Source organism: Sciurus carolinensis, chromosome 11, assembly GCF_902686445.1.
Source record: "Sciurus carolinensis chromosome 11, mSciCar1.2, whole genome shotgun sequence".
Taxonomy (NCBI): Eukaryota; Metazoa; Chordata; class Mammalia; order Rodentia; family Sciuridae; genus Sciurus; species Sciurus carolinensis.
In genome coordinates this window covers 68,742,679-68,760,295 of record NC_062223.1, presented here as the reverse complement: position 1 = coordinate 68,760,295, position 17,617 = coordinate 68,742,679, and the positions used below count along the sequence as shown (strand labels likewise).

At 37.0% G+C, this 17,617-nt stretch overlaps 1 protein-coding gene across 1 annotated transcript; it reads left to right on the top strand.

Annotated features, from left to right (window-relative positions):
* Positions 1-202: 202 nt before the first annotated feature.
* On the top strand, positions 203-1,150 carry LOC124958996 (olfactory receptor 502-like). The gene has a single exon (XM_047517635.1). It carries the CDS (start codon positions 203-205, stop codon positions 1,148-1,150), a length of 948 nt encoding a protein of 315 aa, XP_047373591.1.
* The last annotated feature ends 16,467 nt before the right edge of the window (positions 1,151-17,617 follow it).

Below are 17,617 nucleotides of genomic sequence, written 5' to 3'. Positions count from 1 at the left end.
ACACAAAATTAAAGAATTTTTCTGGAGTTTCTGCTAAAAACAATTTTAACATTACAGTCAGACTCATCATTGCACATAAATAGTGAATAATGTTATTTATAGTGACATTCCATCTGCCTTCATGAAAATGAGACCATCATATTTACAAGTGCTCTCATGCCATGTCTTTACCATGGGTTCATTTTTCAGCAGTCACTGTCCCATGGATCCCCTGGTCAATAGGAACCTCACTGCAGTGACAGAGTTCATTCTATTGGGCTTAACAGATGATCCAGTCCTCCGAGTCTTCCTCTTTGTGACCGTCCTCTGCATCTACCTGGTGACCCTCTCTGGCAATCTCGGCACCATCATCCTTATCAGAGCCTCTTCTCAGCTCCATCATCCCATGTACTTTTTTCTGAGTCATTTAGCTTTTGCTGACATAGGCTTTTCATCTTCCGTCACACCCAATATGCTTGTAAACTTCCTGGTGGAGAGAAACACCATCTCCTATGTTGGATGTGACATCCAGCTTGGCTCAGTTGTTTTCTTTGGGACAGTTGAGTGCTTCCTTCTGGCTGTCATGGCGTATGATCGCTTTGTGGCAATCTGCAGTCCACTGCTTTACTCAACAAAGATGTCCACACAAGTCTGTCTCCAGTTACTTGCCGTGGCTTATACAGGTGGTTTCCTCAATGGTTCCATCTTTGCCCTTTCTTTCTTTTCTTTGCTCTTCTGTGGACCAAATGGAGTCAACCATTTTTTCTGTGATTTTGCTCCTTTAGTTGAACTCTCCTGTTCTGATGTCGATGTCCTTGCATTTGTTTCCTCATTTTCTGCTGGCTCCATCATTGTGGTCACAGTGTGTGTCATCGCCGTCTCCTACGTCTCCATCCTCACCACAGTGCTGAGGATGCGCTCCCCCAAGGGGCGCCACAAGGCCTTCTCCACCTGCACCTCCCACCTCACTGCCGTCACTCTCTACTATGGAACCATCACCTTCATCTATGTGATGCCCAAGTCCAGTTTCTCCACTGACCACAACAAAGTGGTGTCTGTGTTCTACACGGTGGTGATCCCCATGCTGAATCCTCTCATTTATAGTCTGAGGAACCAGGAGATTAAGGGGACTCTGAAGAAAGCACTTGGTAGGAAAATATTTTCTTGGTGATATCTGCTATTTTGTCAGACTTTATGTAATAATATTTCATATATATAATAAAAAAAGGAAGAAGAACACCTGTGGTTGAAATACATCTGTCCATATGTCATTAGCCAGTGTGGAACTTTTCAGTAAACATAAGAGTTCAATTTTCAGATGACATAGTAAGTCTGAGGCTCATACTGACTTACTTTAATAAAACTAAATAAAATTTATGATTAAGAACACAAGTTGGTTCACATAAAATCTGCTGAAAACCCCTTTAAAGTTGTATTCACAATTTTTTCAAAAGTTGTTCTTTCATAAGGTCAATATACCTTGCTATTGTTTGCATCTTAAGTGTCCCCTAAAGGTCCTTGTAGTAAAGCCTTGATCCCTATTGCAGTTCTTCTATATTTTTTTCTTTATACATTGATTATCTGAGCTATTATTTATAGTAATAGAAACCTAACATGCCTCAGTTCTTTTGGTTCTGTCCATTCAAAATATCAGTTTATTCTAGATATGGATGATAACTATATATGGATTGAGAACACTGTAAGAGAAATGACAAAGTGCAATCAGAGAGTGAAATTGCTGGAACTGTTTTTGGAGAAAGGCTATCTATGGTGGAATGGACTTTGTGGACCCATAAAATTCTGATCTCTGTTCCTGGCCTTTCTCACCTAATTATGAAGTCTCCAGAGAAAAACACGATGAGTGACCCCTGATTAATTTGTGAACTTCTCTGTCAGGTTCAAGCAGGTAAGTTCCTCTGCTGGAATGAGAAATGTTCCTAAGTTCCTAAAGACGAGTGAAACAAAAACAATTTTCAAGAAAATCCAGCTTCTAGCATGTAAGTGATGCTATGAAGAGCAAACTTTTAGAGTGACTTCACGGTCAGACCCACACTCTGCTCAGAATGCTCAAGCAGTCTTGGTTGTCCTTACCTTGAAATTATGAGTATCCTCTGGAGAGATCTTATTAACCTTTATATGCTGAGAACTATCACATTTCTTTCCCTTTCTTACCTCTTCTTTAATATTTCAGACACAAATTTCATCTTTTTTCTGATAGAACCAAGGACATTAATCTTTTCATTGTTTCACTTGTTCTTTTGCACATTCAAAAATCATATTGAGTGATTATCAGGCACTACCCTTGTCTGTTGAGGATGTGTGACAAACTTTGGAAGATGTCAGCTCCATGGGATTTATCTTCTAGTATAGGATTCAGACAATGAAACTAAAAAGTAAGCGATGTAGACTATGAGAAGGAGAAGAGAGCTACGCAGAAAAAAAAAAGTCAGGGAAGGCAAGCTGATGCATCGGGAGTAGGAGAAGTCAGTGCAGGTCCCATTGGGAGTATAGCACCCATTGTGAGTAATGTTCACAGACAGGACAGTTTACATTGGATACAGTACCACCTATGCACAGTTGTGAGAGTCAAATATCCTACTCACACATAAATTTACCGTAAGACTTCTGATCCAACAGTTGCAGGGTTGGTCATTTTAGTCAATAACATAGTGAACACAAATAAAATAAATGATACAATGTTTAAATATATCTTAAATATCAAATTCCAGATTGTAGGATAATATGGAATTCCATCACCATGAAGTGTGAGAACCCAGGGAAATAGCTCTTACACTAAAAAAAAATTTTTTTTGTAATGAGAGATTTTGACAAATCAGAAGAAAGTGTAACCAACCAGAATGGTAGAGTACATGTTCTTTTGGAATGAGAGGGGCATGTCCCTCTAAGAAGCTTGATTGGTACACTTACATAAATCCTCATTTATGGTTTAGATGTGATATCCCCAAAAAACTCACATGTGAGACCATGTTTGAAAGAGAAATGATGGGGTTGTGAGAGTCTTAACCCAATCAATGAGTTAATCCTTTGAGAGGGATTAACTGAGTTGTAACTGAAGTGGTAGGGTGTGGCTGGAGGTGGCGTGGCTTTAAGATATATATATTTTGTATCTGGAGAGTGGAGTCTCTCTCTCTGCTTCCTGATGATGTGAGCTGCTTTCCTCTCCCACACTCTTCCACCACGATATTCTGCCTCACTTCAACCCCCAAGAAATGGAGCTGACCTTCTATGGACTAAGACCTCTGAAAGTATGAGCCCTAAAATAAACCTTTCTGCCTCTATAATTGTACTGGTCAGATCATTTAGTTGTCACAGCAGCAAAAAACTGACTAAAACACCTCAGGATAAAGGGAAATACATTTGCAGGCCACACAGGTCTAAGGACTCTCAAAACTTGGATATAAGATGATCAGGAACAAGTGGTATCTTAGGTAAAGCAAATAAGCAAATAAACAACCCAAACACAGAGAAAAATGATGTCCAGCAAAAAAGAAAACAAGATGCCAAATGGGAGCCAGTGAAGCAACAGATAAGAGAAACAAAATCACTAAGATTTAGGATATGGGATGAATCAACATAGACCATAATATTACTTTGATTATAAAGGTAAACACTATTTGAATAAATACAATCACAGAAAACCAAAAATAATTACTAAATAGTATGAAGAATAACCATACAGAACTTTGGAACTGAACTTTTCACTGTGTCAGCAAATTTATACCAGGGGTTCCCCTGTGGTAAATGGTGTCTAGATAGGACCACCAAATGACAGCAGGAGTATCCTATGACCGCATGACCCAACTGGAACCAATCTATCTTATAACAATGTCAGATGTAGTTTCAGAATCTCTGCAAGGGTTGCTTATAGTTATAAAAACCATCAAACTCATGGAGGCATATGGCATAAAAAAGAACATATTTCATGTCCTCCCAGTCTAATGCATTTTATATTTAAAAAATTATTATTGTTATAAATAATGGTTGTCTGCAACCAGTTGATATTTTAGCTTCTTAAGATATAGGGAAAATAGAAAATTCAGCTAAGATCAAATTTGGTCTTAGATAAGTCAAAATATTTTTTTGACCCTTTACCCTAAAGGATACAGTGCATGTCATCGGGAATCCTAAATGCAGTCCAATTTTGATGTTTAGGATTCTGTTATGGGTCACAGTTATTACTTGAGAAATGCACCACTTGCTCTGTATGCCAAGTACATAATTCTCAGAGAAATTATGAGACATTTTCAGATATTATAAAAGGTACTACTTCAATCTTCACAGTTCTTTAGTTTTTTTTCCCCCTTTGGTCAAGTTCTCAAATCCCTTGCCAAAACTATATATCTATTAATTAATGAGACTACATATAAAATATTGGTTTGAAAAATTATGGGTGTTTTGGATGTTGATGGGTTTTATAAATAAATTTTCTCCTAATTATATCAATGTTATTGGCATATATTAATCCTTTTGATAGGAAAAAAATTAATAGTTAAAACTCACCTCTCAGGAAAATCAAATAAAAAGGTAATGATTTGATTTTTCAAAACACCTATTTTAAAGTAGTATAAGATGAATATATAAACCACAATAGACAACATTAGACATATGTAGAATATATTTAGAGCACAACAACCCACAGCAAAGCTTAAATTAAACAAAGCATATTTTTGAAAATTGACCTAGAATTGAGAAAAGGCGCACCTAAATTTGTTTTCATAGTTGCCAATTATATAAACTATCCTTTTTAAAGGTAGTGCAGTAAAGACAAAATACAACTAGAAAACACGATTTGCTGGTAAACAAATTAATATATATTAAATAGTCCATTGATCAAAGAAGAGAATCACAAGAGATATTAGGAATCAATTGAATAAAAAAAATTCTACATATAAAATCTTTTGATGAAGATATGTAGTTTTTAAATTCAAATTCACTTAATAGAAAAATGCTAAAAAATTAATGATTTGCATTTATTTCAGTAAGGCAGAGAAGATTATAAAGACCATGGTGTAGAAGGCAAAGAATTTCAAAATTAAAAGCTAAAATTAATCCAACTGAAAATCAATTCACAATGGAAGAAAATAGCAGAGCCAAATATATTTATTTTCTTATATTGCTTCTTGTCTGTCTTATCATGTAAAAGTAAAAGAGAAAGTAGAAATAATCAATATAAAAATAAAAGAGAATATCACAAAATATTTTGCAGATATTAGTAGTAATAAAAAATTCTTTGTAAATAATTCTATGTAAAAATTCTTGGCAATTTATACAAAGAATTCCAAGATCATAAATCTAACCAAAACTAACACAAACAGAAAAAGAAAACCTGGGAATCATTTAACCACTAAATAAATGTAATTAGTGTATAAAAGACTCCCTCCAAAGGAAAAGCACAGGCAGATATACCTTATGAATAGTTTTATTAAATACTAAAGACATTCACCAAAGTAATAATTCCAATGCTCTATAAAGTCATTGGCACAAAAAAGTGTGCACTTCAACTTAGTAATAACACTTAGGATGTGTTGATACTAAAACTCAGCAAGGATTATTGCAAGAGGAACCATAGTCCAATTTTTTTCTGAAACTAGATGATAAATATTCCAGAATATTAGCAAACTTGATTAGCTATTTATGAGAATAATACACCAATTTATGGTTGGATTTATTCTAGGAAGGATATATACATTTCACATTTAGAAATTCAACAAAGAGACTCAAGTAATGAAAAAGAAACAGAAACCATTCAACTGAAAAGAACGGAAGACAAAATGATCAAGGTGATAGAAGGCATCAATAGCAGAACACATCAAAGTGAAGGAAGAAGCAGTGAGATCAAAGACAGGTTATTGTAAAGTATAAGGTTGGAGGAGAAAAAAAGAAAAAAAGAATGAAGAGGAATGAAGAAAGGTCACAGGAACTTTGGAACACCATCAAAACAGAGAATATTTGGTCCAATGAGTTTCAAGAGGGAGAATGCCAAGGGGGTCAAAAGCTTATTTAAAGCAATAATAACAGAAAACTCCCTAAACCTAGAGAAGAGTACAAAAATTCAGGCATAAGAAGGTCAGAGATCACAAGTCAGATTCAACTCAGCCAAGCCCACCTAGACATAAACAAGCCCTCACATATTGAAGACAAAGAGAGAGTTATCGCTTTCTGCACAGAACCAACTCCAAGTCCCAGAGCCAGAGGCGAGCTCTGGCCCACAGGCAGCTTCAGGGACCAGGACAGGGCAGCCAGGGACTTCCCCAAGCACCCCGGCTCCCTCTGGTGGGAGGCGCCTTTCAAGGCTAGCTTCAAGGAGCAGACGGCCCAGTGAGAGCCTTTCTACACAGAGCCAGCCACAAGTCCCCGAGCCAGCAGAGAGCTCCGACCTGAAGGAAGCCTCTGGGACCAGGGCAGGGCAGCCAGAGACTTCTCCAGGCGGCCCTGCGCGCTCCGGCCACAGGCTCTTTCCATGGGGTGATGCAAGATGGTGGACTGGAGGGTGACTGTATCTCCAGTTGCTCCAGAACCCAGGATTCAAGAAGGGGAGGCATTGAGAAACTCGGACTAAAATACAGCCACGGGGTGAGTCTCCCACACTGGGTGAAGTTCGGACTGGGCAGCAGGCCTGTATAGGGGCGGTTTATCAGAGCAGGGCAGGGTAGCTAGAGTCTTCCACAGGTAGCCCTGCTCACTCAGGCTGTGGGCTCCTCCCACATGGCCAGCTTCTCGGAGCAGGCCCCCCAGTGAGAGCCTTTCTGCACAGAACCAGCTCCAAGTCCCGCCAGGAGTGAGCTCCGGCCTGCAGGCAGCTTTAGGGACCAGGACGGGGCAGTCAGGGACTTCCCCAAATAGCCCGGCTCCCTCTGGCGGGAGGCCCTTTCAAGGCTAGCTTCTCAGAACAGACTGTCCAGTGAAAGCCTTTCCTCACAGAGCCAGCTCCAAGCCCTGGAACCAGTAGCGGGCTAGGGGCAAATTTCTTCGGAAGCACTGCATTAGCAAGTTCCTCCAAGACTTCTGGCTACTGAAGGCTGGGAGGTGATACACTGGAAATCTACTGGGACACTATAAGCCAATAGAGGAAATCTGCAATATCTCAGAGTCCCACTGACAGCTGACCAATATGAGAAAACAAGGGAAGAAATAGTCCCAAACAAACCTAGATACTATATCAATAAAAACCAATGACAGCATAGCAGAAGAAATGTCAGAAAGAGAGTTCAGAATGTACATAATTAAAACAATCAGGGAAGCAAACGAGGAGATGAAAGCACAAATGCAGGCATTGAAGGAGGAGATGAAAGAGCAAATGCAGGCATTAAATGATCGCACCAATCAACAGTTAAACGAGCAAATACGGGAAGCAAGAGATCATTTCAATAAAGAGTTAGAGTTACTGAAAAAAAAAAAACAAACAGAAATCCTTGAAATGAAGGAAAATATAAACCAAGTTAAAAACTCCATAGAAAGCATAACCAATAGGATAGAACACCTGGAAGACAGAACCTCAGACATTGAAGAAAAAATATTTAATCTTGAAAACAAAGTTGACCAAACAGAGAAGATGGTAAGAAATCATGAACAGAATCTACAAGAATTATGGGGTATCATGATAGGGCCAAATTTAAGAATAATTATTGGGATTGAAGAAGGCTTAGAGAAACAAACCAAAGGAATGAACAATCTATTCAATGAAATAATATCAGAAAACTTCCCAAATATGAAGAACGAAATGGAAAACCAAGTACAAGAGGCTTATGGGACCCCAAATATACAAAATTATAACAGACCAACACCAAGGCACATTATTATGAAAATACCTAGCATACAAAATAAAGAAAGAATTTTAAAGGCCGCGAGAGAAAAGAATCAAATTACATTCAGAGGGAAACCAATAAGAATATCAGAGAGTTTTCAATCCAGACCCTAAAAGCTAGAAGGGCCTGGAACAACATATACCAAGCCCTGAAAGAAAACGGATCCCAACCAAGAATCTTATACCCAGCAAAACTTACCTTCAAATTTGACGATGAAATAAGATCCTTCCATGATAAACAAAAGCTAAAGGAATTTACACAAAGAAAGCCAGCATTACAGAACATTCTCAGCAAAATAGTCCATGAGGAAGAGATGAAAAACAACGATGCAAATCAGCAACAGGAGGCGCTAGCCTAAAGGAATAGCCAAATAAAGGAGAAACCAAATCATGTCAAAAACAAATATGAGTCAATTGACTGGGAATACAAATCATATCACAATAATAACCCTGAATGTTAATGGCCTGAACTCATCAATCAAAAGACATAGACTGGCAGATTGGATTAAAAAGAAAAATCCAACAATATGCTGCCTGCAAGAGACTCATCTCATAGAAAGAGACACCCATAGACTAAAGGTGAAAGGATGGGGAAAAACATACCATGCACATGGACACAGCAAAAAAGCTGGAGTATCCATCCTCATTTCAGATAATGTGGACTTCAAGCCAAAGTTAGTCAGAAGGGATAAAGAAGGACATTACATACTGCTTAAGGGAAGCATAAATCAGCAAGACATAACAATCATAAATATCTATGCCCCGAACATTGGTTCATCCACGTACTTCAAACAAATCCTTCTCAATTCCAGAAATAAAATAGACCACAACACAATAATACTAGGCGATTTTAACACACCTCTCTCACCACTGGATAGATCGTCCAAACAAAAATTGAATAAAGAAACTATAGATCTCAATAACACAATCAACAATACTTAATGGACATATATAGAATATACCATCCAACAAAGAACGAATACACTTTCTTCTCAGCAACACATGGATCCTTCTCTAAAATAGACCATATTTTATGCCACAAAGCTACTGTTAGCAAATACAAGAAGATAGAGATACTACCTTGTACTCTATCAGATCATAATGGATTGAAATTAGAAATAAATGATAGAATAAAAAACAGAAACTTCTCCAATACCTGGAGGTTAAATAATACGCTATTATATGATGAATGGATAACAGAAGACATCAGGAGGGAAATAAAAAAAATTCTTAGAAGTAAACGAGAACAAAGACACATCATATCAAAATCTCTGGGACACTATGAAAGCAGTACTTAGAGGAAGATTTATTTCATGGGGTGCAATCAAAAAAATAAGTAGAAATCAACAAATAAACTACTTAACACTACAGCTCAATGCGCTAGAAAAAGAAGAGCAGACCAATACCAAAAGAAGTAGAAAACAGGAAATAGTTAAAATCAGAGCCGAAATCAACGAAATCGAAACAAAAGAAACAATCAGAAAAATTAACAAAATAAATAATTGGTTCTTTGAAAAAATAAATAAAATTGATAAACCCTTAGCCACACTGACAAAGAGAAAGAGGGAGAAAACTCAAATTACTAAAATTCGGAATGAACAACGAAACATCACAACATACACAAGTGAAATACAAAACATAATTAGAAGCTATTTTGAAAATCTATACTCCAACGAAACAGAAAACCTCGAAGACATCAACAAATTTCTAGAGACATATGAATTACCTAAACATAACGAGGAGGACATACACAACTTAAATAAACCAATTTCAAGCAATGAAAAAGAAGAGGTCATCAAAAGCCTACCAACAAAGAAAAGTCCAGGACCAGATGGGTTCTCAGCCGAGTTCTACAAAACCTTTAAAGAAGAGCTCATTCCAATACTCCTCAAACTATTCCATAAAATAGAAGAGGAGGGAACCCTCCCAAACTCGTTCTATGAAGCCAATATCACCCTGATACCTAAACCAGACAGAGACACATCAAGGAAAGAAAATTTCAGACCAATATCCTTAATGAACATCGACGCAAAAATTCTCAACAAAATTTTAGCAAATCGCATACAAATATATATTAAAAAGATAGTGCACCACGATCAAGTGGGTTTCATCCCAGGGATGCAAGGTTGGTTCAACATTCGGAAATCAATAAATGTCATTCACCATATCAACAGACTTAAAGTTAAGAATCACATGATTATTTCAATAGATGCAGAAAAAGCATTCGATAAAATACAGCATCCCTTCATGCTCAAAACACTAGAAAAAATTGGGGTAGTGGGAACATTCCTTAACATTATAAAGGCAATCTACGCTAAGCCCATGGCTAATATCATTCTAAATGGTGAAAAACTGAAAGCGTTCCCCCTAAAAACTGGAACAAGGCAGGGATGCCCTCTTTCACCACTTCTATTCAACATCGTCCTTGAGACTCTAGCCAGAGCAATTAGACAAACCAAAGAAATTAAAGGGATACGAATAGGAAAAGAAAAACTCAAACTATCCCTGTTCACTGATGACATGATTATATATTTAGAGGAACCTGGAAATTCCACCAGAAAACTTTTAGAACTCATAAGTGAATTCAATAAAGTAGCAGGTTCCAAGATCAATGCTCATAAATCGAATGCATTTTTATACATAAGTGATGAATCTTTGGAAAGAGAAATTAGGAAAACTACCCCATTCACAATAGCATCAAAAAAAATAAAATACTTGGGAATCAATCTCACAAAAGAGGTGAAGGACCTCTACAATGAGAACTACAGAACATTAAAGAAAGAAATTAAAGAAAACCTTAGAAGTTGGAAAGATCTCCCATGTTCTTGGATAGGCAGAATTAATATTGTCAAAATGGCTATACTCCCTAAAGTTCTATACAGATTCAATGCAATTCCAATTAAAATCCCAATGATGTACCTTGCAGAAATAGAGCAAGCAATTATGAAATTCATCTGGAAGAATAAAAAACCTAGAATAGCTAAAGCAATCCTCATTAGCAAGAGTGAAGCAAGGGGTATTGCAATACCAGATCTTCAACTGTACTACAAAGCAATAGTAACAAAAATGGCATGGTATTGGTACCAAAATAGACAGGTAGATCAATGGTACAGAATAGAGGACACGGACACAAACCCAAATAAATACAATTTTCTCATACTAGACAAAGGGGCCAAAAATATGCAATGGAGAAAAGATAGCCTCTTCAACAAATGGTTCTGGGAAAACTGGAAAACCATATGCAACAGAATGAAATTAAACCCCTATCTCTCACCCTGCACAAAACTCAACTCAAAATGGATCAAGGACCTTGGAATCAGACCAGAGACCCTGTGTCTTATAGAAGAAAAAGTAGGTCCAAACCTTCAACTTGTTGACTTAGGATCAGACTTCCTTAACAGGACTCCCATAGCACAAGAAATAAAAGCAAGAATCAACAACTGGGATAGAGTCAAACTAAAAAGCTTTCTCTCAGCAAAGGAAACTATCAGCAATGTGAAGAGAGAGCCTACAGAGTGGAAGAATATCTTTGCCAATCATACTTGAGATAGAGCACTAATTTCTAGAATGTATAAAGAACTCAAAAAACTCTACACCAAGAATACAAATAACCCAATCAACAAATGGGCTAAGGAAATGAACAGACACTTCACAGAAGATCTACAAGCAATCAACAGATATATGAAAAAATGTTCAACATCTCTAGTAATAAGAGAAATGCAAACCAAAACTTCACTAAGATTTCATTTCACCCCAATTAGAATGGCAATTATCAAGAACACAAGCAACAATAGGTGTTGGCGAGGATTTGGGAAAAAAGGTACACTCAGACGTTGCTGGTGGGGTTGCAAATTAGTGCAGCCACTCTGGAAAGCAGTATGGAGATTCCTCAGAAAGCTTGGAATGGAACCACCATTTGACCCAGCTATCCCACTCCTTGGCCTATACCCAAAGGACTTAAAATCAGCATACTACAGAGATACAGCCACATCAATGTTCATTGCTGCTCAATTCACCATAGGCAGATTGTGGAACCAACCTAGATGCCCTTCAGTTGATGAATGGAAACTCTGGCATATATATATATATATATATATATATAATGGAATATTACTCCACAATGAAGATGATAAAATTATGGCATTTGCAGGTAAATGGGTGAAATTGGAGAATGTCATGCTGAGTGAGATAAGCCAATCTCAAAAAACTAAAGGACGAATGATCTCACTGATAAGCGGATGAGGACATAGAATGGGGGGTGGGAGGGGTTAGCATTAGTGTTAGGGTTTGGTTTAGGGTTAGGGATAAGGAGGGTGGTAAGAATGGAGGAAGGAAGGACTGTATAGAGGGAAAAGAGTGGTGGGAGGGATGGGGGGAAGGGAAAAAAATAACAGAATGAATCAAACAACATTACCCTATGTAAATTTATGATTACACAGATGGTATGCCTTGACTCCATGTACAAATAGAGAAACAACATGTATCCCATTTGTTTACAATTAAAAAAAAGAGAGAGAGTTATCAAAGTAGTAGGACATAGCAGCGTTGCATTTAAGGGTCAGAGGACAGAACTTAAGAATAGAAGAATAAATGTTCAAGAAAATTGATGAGTTAACCTGAATTAAACATTATACAATATATGCATGCATCAAAACATTACATGATATCCCAATAATATGTACAACTTTTATAAAAATCCTTGAAAACTACAGTTAGCAGAGGATGGAAATCAGGCCTGGTAACTTGTTTGAAAATTTAGGGAGGACATTTTAGATAGAGGAGAGACATATAGAAGGATGAAACATAAAATACAAGTATAAGCTCTGTCCAAAACCCAGGTTTGTCATAAAATTATTTAAGCATAGACTAAACTAAAGGGCTTTGGGAGAAAAGAAAGAGATCTTAATGGTAGGACTGCAAAAACAAGATTTATGAATTTGCTGTGGTTTTCACTGAATGTAAAGCTAAACCCAGGTGTCAGCTGCAGGAAGATGACGCAGTGATGAATTGAAGGGTCAGAGGACAGAGCTTGGGAACAGATGAGCTTCGGAAATTTGATGGGTACCTAAATACATGTCAGCTACAGGAAGGATGTCTCCTAAAAACAGAATAAACTCCCTAAATTAATAGTTGAGTGAGAAACACAAACATGGGGAATCACCTTGGGATTCATCTTAGAGGTCACATTTTTAAAACGTCGGCTGGGAACTGAAGGAACTGAACAAATTCACACACACACACACACACACACACACACACACACACGCACAGTGATACTATTCAGCTTTGAAAAAGAAGGGAAATCTATCCTTGCAGTAGCATAGATAAAATTGAGGTAAATTATGTTTGGTGAAGTAAGTTATATACTCATAAAGTAAAATATCAAATGCTTTTTCCCCCTAATATTGGCAAATAAGAAGGTCATTCTCTTCACTTCCAGTAAATATTTTGTTGGATGTCCTAACCATGCAATAAGGCAAGTAAGATTAATAAAATGAAGAAAAATGAAACAAAGAAGAGGTACAAATATCTCTACTTGCAGATAGCATACCTTTTTACACAAAAATTATGAAAGATCTCTAAGGGATAACACTAGAACTAATTTATCAAGTTCATAGGAAATATAATTAATTATGTATATAAAATGTGAACTGCTTTCTAGTTACTTGGAACAAATGATTGAAAATAACAGAAGGAAAATCAACTTAATAATAGGAAAAATAAAAACCAAGATACTTAGGAATAAGTGGATGAAAAGGCACGCCAACTTCTGTGTTGAAAATTGTAGAATCTTAATGAGAGAAAATAAAGATCTAAATAAATGGAGGGAGCATACCACCTTCACGGGATAAACAAAACAATACTACTAAAATGCAATTTCTTAAATAACTGAACTACAAATTCATTGAAATTATGATAAAAATTATGGAAGAATCATTTGTACAGATTGGTAAGCTAAGGCTAAAATATATATGGATATGAATACCACCTGGAAAAAGGAAAATAGTTTCAGAAAAGAATAAAGTTTGATTATTTGTAATACAAAATTTCAAAACTTATCATAAACCAACATTAATTGAAATTGTTTTCTATAACTCTTATGGATTGTGGTTCTTATGTTATGCCTAAATTTTTTTTGCCTATCCCCAAATGAAAATACTTTTTCCTACATTTATCTCTAGATAGGTTGTTGTTTTATCTTTTGCATTTATACCTATGATACAAGTTGAGTAAATTTTCTTAAATGGTATGATGTAAGGACTGGTGTCTTTTTTTTTTCTTTCTTCTTCTTCTTTTTGTGGATATGGGGTGGTTCCACAGTGGGGTCCATGTTGGAGGACTTATTACCAGGTGATATGGTGGGGGTAGATACTCTTGTCTCTGAATGAATGGACTTTATCCAGTACCTTGGTCTATAGGTATGGTGCTGAGATGCAGATCCACTTCAAGGTCTTCAGCTGTTGAGCCTATTATGTGAATGGACAAGTATGATTTCCTCTTGGTCCCTGGGAGGGTTCCTCTGGATCAATGGACAAGTCCATTGCCATGTGTAGTTGAGAGATGCTGAAATTGAGTCACAGGACTGATTCAAGCTCCACGGTTGAGAGCTTTTAAGTCTGTCTCTAGGATAACAAATGTGCCTATCTCTCAACAGCTTTTTGTGCATGTTCTTAGAATGCAATTGAGAGAGACTGGAAGTGATTTGTAGGGCCACTTTAAGGTTCACAGTGAGGTCTACTTCAGTGGGTCAGGCTGGCTAAAGAAGAAAATACATTTTGCTGACTTTAGGTTGAAGGTCATATTGCCTTGTGGGATCAGACATACCAGAGGGAGCATGAGGTAAACACATGGGGTAAAAAGTAAAGGAGTTTGTCCCTGAGCAGAATATGAGGGTAGACCATAATGGTTACATATAACAAAATAAATCACTTTAAGGTGCTCTGCTTCCTGGAGCTAGTCAAAACAGCTGCAAAAATAATAAGACCCAATGTTAACTCCTAACACATGTAAAGGAAGGTGGGGTATTAGGGTGAATTGAGTCAAGTATTTCGTGTTTTTGGCTTATTGTCTGTTGCCTGAATGGAATGTGGGCACTGAAGTGCCTCTCACAAGAGTTTCTTAAATCATTCTATTGGAGAGTGGAAAGAGAGAATTCCAAGGCACTTAAATAAGGGACATTCCTGTGTATACCGAATTCTAGAATTATCTTAATTTTCTCAACATTAGAATGGTCACTAAATCATAGTAATCATTTCCTTTTTTACTATTCTGTCCTTCAATTCCAATGCTCCTTCAATTTGATTCAAAGGTTATTTTAATCGGGAAGTATTATGACATCATCATACTAACCCCAAACAAGCAGATAAATTATTTCTTCTGAATTCTGGATATGCTTCTGGGAAACCAAGAACTCTTTCCTTCACATTCATTGAAAAAGGGAAAAAGAATTCTAAAGGACACAGTGAATGAAGATATCCCTTTGGGGAGGGCCAAGCAGGCCTTAATGAGTCACCTGGTTCCATAAGTTATTTCTGTACAATAAACTCTAGGACTTTCCTCTCAAAGGGGCAAGCAACATTGAGCCCTAGAGTATTTCTCATGCTCTACTGAAGACTTCTTTTGTCTCCCACCATGCACACAAAGACGTACCTCATCTTCATCACATATATCTGTTTCCCTTGCTGAGTGGGTGAATTCAGTGGTTCATATTGAATATTCAGCTTCCATTTACCTATTAAAGTAAATAAAAAAACATCTACTTTATCAAGTCATTTTCGGAATTCAGGATCAATAATTCTGCTTCTAAAAGGTAAGTGCAAGATTCATGGATTTTGTTAAAATGAATTTTTATTTGTTCAACAAGAAATTTTAAAAAAGAACTATTTTCATCGATTTTAGTTCTTGGCCTCTGTAGAAACCATGCCCTCAAGCAAGACAAGCATTGTACAACAGTCATTCTGGGTCCACCTGGCCCACCTCCTTGAGACTGCCGGGCAGTGTGCATGGTCTGTGGCAGCCAAAACCATTGCTGAACTTGAGTAGTTGGGACTATAAGAAGGTAAATCAGAAGAAACATCCTAACACTTAGGGGAAAAGCTCACAATCCTATGCTCTCTGTTCATCATCACAGGTGACCAATGCTTTGAGGGAAAATAGAGTGGTCAGAGTTCCTGACCCAGGTGAAACATTCTGATTGACATCTTAGGTGTCCACTGGAGAGGAAGGGAGGACAAAAATCAGTGGATACATTTTGCATGTGGGTGACATAGTCCAGAACTAAGAAGGCATCATTTACTATACTTCCTGTCTTATTTTGGATTTGTGGTGAAAACTCTTTGATGAGTAGGAAAAAAATTATAGTCCTCATCAAAAAAGTTGCACAATTGGAAATCTACCAGTACTTCATTTTATTTCATTAAAAGAAGTTGCTTAACCCTGATGCATGACCTAATATACCTCTGGGTACTTTACAGATATTTCTTCTTTTAATCTTACAGCAAAGCTGCACTAGAAGGATAATTAACTATTCCCCTATTTACAAGTACAAAACCTGAAGGTTAAAGAGATTAAGTGTCACATGCAAGTCAATACAGTCTGCCAGCGGGAGACCCAGGATCTGAGTTGTTTGACCCCAGTCTCCGTGGCACTGTGGTCAGCACAGATCAACTCATAGGGTGTTGCGGTGTCAGTGTGATTGCCCACTGAGCTGTGCTTGAGTCAGAAGGCAAAGGGCAGGAAGCTGCAGGGTGCTGAGCCCCATTCCTCAACCAGAGTGTGTTCAGAGTCTGACAAAGGGAATTTCAAGGGACTAAGAAGCATGACACAAGTGGAATGGCCAAAGGAACTATGAACACTTAACTTTAGAAAGGGGAAGGCAGTTGAGGCATGGTAGCTACGTTCAAATATTTCACCGTTTTGATATAGAAAGTAGATGGTTTGAATCATTAAACTCCTGGTGAGCAAACTGATAGAAACAGAGTTTTAATGATAGAGTTAACATCAAAGGCAGAAAAGTTGCCTGGCATGAGTAATTTAAACATTTAATGAAGACCAGTCAAAGAAGAGAAAGAACACATTTTTTAATGTGTCAAATGTTGGTTCATGGTATTTCATCATTCACCAAAGAACTCAGTTCCACCACTGGGAAAACTAAACACTTATTTTTTTCTCTTTTTTTTGGCGGTGCTGGGGATCAAACCCCGGGCCTTGTGCTTGCAAGGCAAGCACTCTACCAACTGAGTTATCTACCCAGCCCTAACACTCATTCTAAAATTAGAAGTTTTAAAACTTTTGAGGAATGAAGACATTTAAGGAAATTTAATATTGATATTTACTATTTCTGGTAAATGCAATAATATCATTGGCAGAAAATTTTGTTTTGTTTCTATGAATATTATAACTAGTAGTCTTGAGTAGAAAATCACAGTATTATGTTAACATGATTCTTGAAGAGTACTAAAGTTTTGAAGAAGCATATGTAATAGGGAGATACACTGAGAAAAGTCATTGAATATGGATTATGAAGTTCACTGAGCCTTGAGCTAAAAAATTTGACATCTGTTCATTACAATATTTCACCTATGAAGTTCATTCATGAACAGGGAAAATATTTCATTGATAGTAAAAATGTACAATATGGAATATACAACATGAATATGAATGAATATATCCCCAAATTAAAATAAATAAAATATACTGTAAGGTATTATTAAAGTTAAGGATTTATAGGGGAGACTTTAATTTATACAAGATAATAAAAGAAAATACATGCAAAAAGGATTTGTAAGTTGTTGGACATTATCTAAAGGAATT